The 4,407-nt window shown below is 43.5% G+C and overlaps 1 protein-coding gene across 1 annotated transcript; it reads left to right on the top strand.

Moving 5' to 3' along the window:
• Positions 1 to 209: 209 nt before the first annotated feature.
• LOC136518788 (serine/threonine protein kinase OSK1-like) lies at positions 210 to 4,200 on the top strand. Its single transcript, XM_066512475.1, has 11 exons — positions 210 to 341; positions 1,044 to 1,225; positions 1,374 to 1,558; positions 1,788 to 1,970; positions 2,062 to 2,193; positions 2,283 to 2,468; positions 2,626 to 2,715; positions 2,782 to 2,865; positions 2,987 to 3,124; positions 3,208 to 3,432; positions 3,794 to 4,200. Exons 2-11 carry the CDS (start codon positions 1,051 to 1,053, stop codon positions 3,905 to 3,907), a joined length of 1,512 nt encoding a protein of 503 aa, XP_066368572.1. The 5' UTR covers positions 210 to 341; positions 1,044 to 1,050; the 3' UTR covers positions 3,908 to 4,200.
• The last annotated feature ends 207 nt before the right edge of the window (positions 4,201 to 4,407 follow it).

Below are 4,407 nucleotides of genomic sequence, written 5' to 3'. Positions count from 1 at the left end.
CCCGTCCGTCCGGGCCCGGAGTCGACGTGTCGGATCGCTCGCTCGGTCCCCCACGCCCAGCAAAGCCCGCGCACGCACGAATCTTCGCGCGCCGCGAGCGGACACGATCACACCACGCCCTCGAGGCCCGCCACTGCGGTAGGTCCCATGTGAGCCTCGCTTTTCTCTCCCCCACCTTTCTCTCTCTCGCGTCACTCGTGTGTCAGGCGCATTCCGCCTCTCCTCTGGGCTCTCTCCCGTGCTCCCCGCGACCTCGCATCCGCCGCGAGCTGCGCCTCCGCCTACGCTGCCGCCTGCTCCGACGGGCGGGACCCAGCTCCCCGCGTCTCCCCTGCGGCGAGGTACGCCCTCAATCTCCTCACCTCTCTGCGCCTGCTTCTGCCTGTCTCTTTGTCCTCCGAGCCTGCGCGTCTGGCTGGGTGTTTGAGCCGTGAAGAAGCTGGGTTCTGTGACTCGTGTCCCGTTGCTAGCGTAGAGGGATTTCGTGGCCCGGCTTGCTCCGCCAGATCCGGGGGCCTCGCGTCGTGGGATGGCGCGCTAGCGGTTCGGGTGTGCGGCGTGCCGTGCCTGTGCAGGGGTTGGGGCGCTTCAGCTTCGTTTTCTACAGGCCAAGGCCAATCGGGTGCGCATAGTTTCTGAAACATAGTTTGAGGATTTGGCAACGGGATTCTGGTTCGGCTCCCCCGCCTCTCCGCGGAGTAAATTGAGGCGTGCTGTTTTGGCCACATGTTGGCTGATCCCTCTGTGATCAGGAACATAGTGGCAGGGTTTATTGTTAGTTTGCTGGTGTTTTGAAACCGTCGAACCTTGTAATTTCGTTGCTGAAGTAATGAAATTCGGTTCTACCGTTGTGGGAAAAAAAAGAGAGGCGTGCTGTGTCTTTGCTGAGCCTGAATCGGTATTACGTGTTTCGGTCGTCTAGGTCCAACCTTCGAATGGTATCAGTGCATAGAAGATTTTCATACTCACGACTGCACATGGTTTTAGCTCTTTTTTTTTCTTTTGCCCTCAAACTAGTATGATATGCTTTGGTTGTGATTCAGGTACACGATGGAGGGGACTGGAAGAGATGCCAACCCTTTGAGCGGTTACCGAATTGGCAAAACCCTGGGAATTGGGTCGTTCGGTAAAGTGAAGATCGCGGAACATATATTGACTGGCCATAAGGTGGCAATCAAGATCCTCAATCGCCGGAAGATCAGAAGCATGGAAATGGAAGAGAAAGGTCAGTGTACAGAACATTGGTTTGTGGTTCTTAAACTTGGCACGTGATGTATAGATTATAGACACGCAGCAAAGCTCCTTGTTATGTCTTGGATTTTTTTTTCCTGATGAAGTACTAAGCTTAATTCTCTCTTATTATGTACCTGCAGTGAAGAGAGAAATCAAGATACTGAGACTATTTATGCATCCTCATATCATACGCCTTTATGAGGTGATAGATACACCTGATGATATTTATGTTGTTATGGAGTATGTTAAATCTGGAGAGTTGTTTGATTACATCGTTGAGAAGGGAAGACTACACGAAGAAGAAGCCCGGCGCTTTTTTCAGCAGGTGGCTTTCTTGCATATTACTATGTTCATTCCAAAAATTGCACAATGCATTGTAATCCCTGGTTCAGACTGTAGTATGGCTGGCATAAGCTGTTTTGTGAGCTGATAAATATTTGAAATCTGTTCACCGTTTTGCTTCTGTCATATCGGTGATCAGAATTGACTAATTGTGCTTATTTGGTTCATTGAGCTTAGTTCGATAATTTTCTTCTTATTGACTTTTTATGCAGATCATATCTGGTGTTGAATATTGCCATAGGAACATGGTTGTTCACCGTGATTTAAAGCCAGAGAATCTTCTTTTGGATTCAAAATGCAATGTTAAGATTGCCGATTTTGGCTTAAGTAATGTTATGCGTGATGGTCACTTTCTTAAGACGAGTTGTGGTAGCCCGAATTATGCAGCACCTGAGGTATCATCTAGCAAGATTTACAATTAGCATTCTTCATGGTCCCATTTACCTATATAACTTGCTATGACACGATTCTTCCTTATTTTCTTAGGTCATATCTGGTAAACTATATGCTGGTCCTGAAGTTGATGTCTGGAGCTGTGGCGTTATTCTTTATGCTCTTCTTTGTGGTACTCTCCCTTTTGATGATGAGAATATTCCAAACCTTTTCAAGAAAATAAAGGTAGCTATTGCCTCATTGATTTACCTGAAAAAAGGATTCCTTTATATTTAATTTTAATATGCTCAGTAAATTCTTATATCTAATTGTAGGGTGGAATATATACCCTTCCTAGTCATTTTTCACCTTCAGCCAGGGACTTGATTCCCAGAATGCTAGTTGTTGATCCGATGAAAAGGATTTCAATACGTGAAATCCGTGAACATGTGTGGTTCAAGATTCGACTTCCACGCTATTTGGCTGTGCCGCCTCCAGATACTGCTCAACAAGTTAAAAAGGTATAATGATATTGTGTGTGCATCAACTTGACGACGTGTATTTGTTTCCTTCAAACTTTTAGAATCTTCTGCTTTTATCGATGGCGCTATTCTGTAAAATCCTTATTCTGCCTTTTCTACTTCAGCAAATGATTTGGCATTGTTTTGAATTTTGTAGCTCGACGAGGAAACTCTTAATGATGTTATTAAGATGGGTTTTGACAAGAATCAGCTAATTGAATCTGTGCAAAACAGATTGCAGAATGAGGTATCTGCTTTACCCTCTGTTTCCTTTGGTTGTTTTATGGTATCATGACACAGTTTGGCTGTGCAGGCAACAGTTGCCTATTATTTACTCTTGGACAATAGGCTTCGTACAACCAGTGGTTATCTTGGATCTGAGTTTCAAGAATCTATGGTGAGTGTGGTTTTTCTTTTCTCTTGTATTTCCAGATGTTGATTGTGAGCTGTTCAGTACTTGTGATGCTATAAATTTCTTGCTAATTTTCTGTCTTGCTTTATGTGATTGTGATCTCTAGGACTCATCTTTCTCTCAAGTAATCGCTGACACACCAACTTCAGCAACTGAACTTCGGCAGCATGGGTTTACAGAATCTCCGGGGTCTGGCTTGAGGCAGCATTTTGCAGCTGAAAGGAAATGGGCCCTTGGTCTTCAGGTAATTTTCATGTTAAGTACATCTTAATCTTATATTGTCTTTCCTGAATTATTCTGATTCATATATCTGTAATTGTCTAACAGTCTCGAGCACATCCACGAGAAATAATAAGTGAAGTGCTTATAGCTCTGCAAGAACTGAATGTTTACTGGAAGAAGATTGGACACTACAACATGAAATGCAGATGGAGTCCTGGCTGCCTGGAGAGTATGATGCATAGCAGTGATGGCTTTAGTGCGGAGTCTGCTATAATTGAAACTGATGATCTCATGGCGAAATCAACCCCTATAGTGAAGTTTGAGATTCAGGTATCATTTGGAATCTTAATCATGCGCACTTAAATAAATATATCATGTAACATAGTCTTGATTACAACATTCGCTGTGCAGACTATGAACGACACTTTGCATAACTCTTTAACATATGACCTTGACTTCTTTATGTGCTATGTTTATGCAGCAAACTTTACTTTGTCAGGATTACATTTGCATGCCAGGTTATTTTTCTGAATTGCTACAATATTCACAATCCCTTAGGATCAACTATATTTGTGATTCAAATTAACATATTCCATAATTGTACTTTCATTTCATACTAGATGTCCCTTTTTGTTGCATAAAGTCTACTTGGAAAATGCACTCAATTCTAATACACTTACACTGACTGCAGCTTTACAAGACGAGGGATGAGAAGTACCTTCTTGACCTGCAAAGGGTCAGTGGGCCACAGCTCCTCTTTCTGGACTTGTGTTCCGCCTTTCTAACTCAGCTGAGAGTTCTTTGAGCCTGACATGATTGGCTTCCCAAGCACAATCCTTGATGCACCCAGTGGAGTTTAGAGTTACTTTTGAGATGTACATAATGACAATATAATCCTCCAGTAGATTATATTTTCTGTAATATGTGTAGACATTAGAGGCATGTCCTGGTTTGCCTAGACGGTTGTCACCTAAGGTCCTAAACAAGAGGCCACAGGCGAGCCCCAGGCCTACTTCCTCAATTAGATGATGTGAAAATTTTTTGGCCTTTCGTTAGTTCTTGGACAAGTTATCCCTTTATAAGGTGATATTGCTAGCATGATACCCAGACTGAGAAATGTCCCATTGAAAATTGAAAAGAAAGTTTGCCCGTTGATATACCAGTGTCAACTCTGACATAACAGGAGAGACAGTAATTAGATATCACAGGAAGTGCACGTTCATCAGATAAGATTACTGTTTTATGTATTATAGGATGCATCTCCTGAGGATTAATCAGAAAGGGCATACGCACAAGCACAACAGG

This window comes from Miscanthus floridulus, chromosome 17, assembly GCF_019320115.1.
Source record: "Miscanthus floridulus cultivar M001 chromosome 17, ASM1932011v1, whole genome shotgun sequence".
NCBI classification, from domain to species: domain Eukaryota; kingdom Viridiplantae; phylum Streptophyta; class Magnoliopsida; order Poales; family Poaceae; genus Miscanthus; species Miscanthus floridulus.
Note: the sequence above shows the minus strand (reverse complement) of the source record. Positions and strands in the feature narration are given on the sequence as shown.

Bases quoted from the DNA above. Each gene is read 5' to 3' on its own strand.
- LOC136518788 (XM_066512475.1), top strand. From the start codon at position 1,051: ATGGAGGGGACTGGAAGAGATGCCAACCCTTTGAGCGGTTACCGAATT. The intron at 2,469-2,625 runs GTATAATGATAT...TGAATTTTGTAG, and splicing joins CTGCTCAACAAGTTAAAAAG to CTCGACGAGGAAACTCTTAA. The intron at 3,433-3,793 runs GTATCATTTGGA...CACTGACTGCAG, and splicing joins TAGTGAAGTTTGAGATTCAG to CTTTACAAGACGAGGGATGA.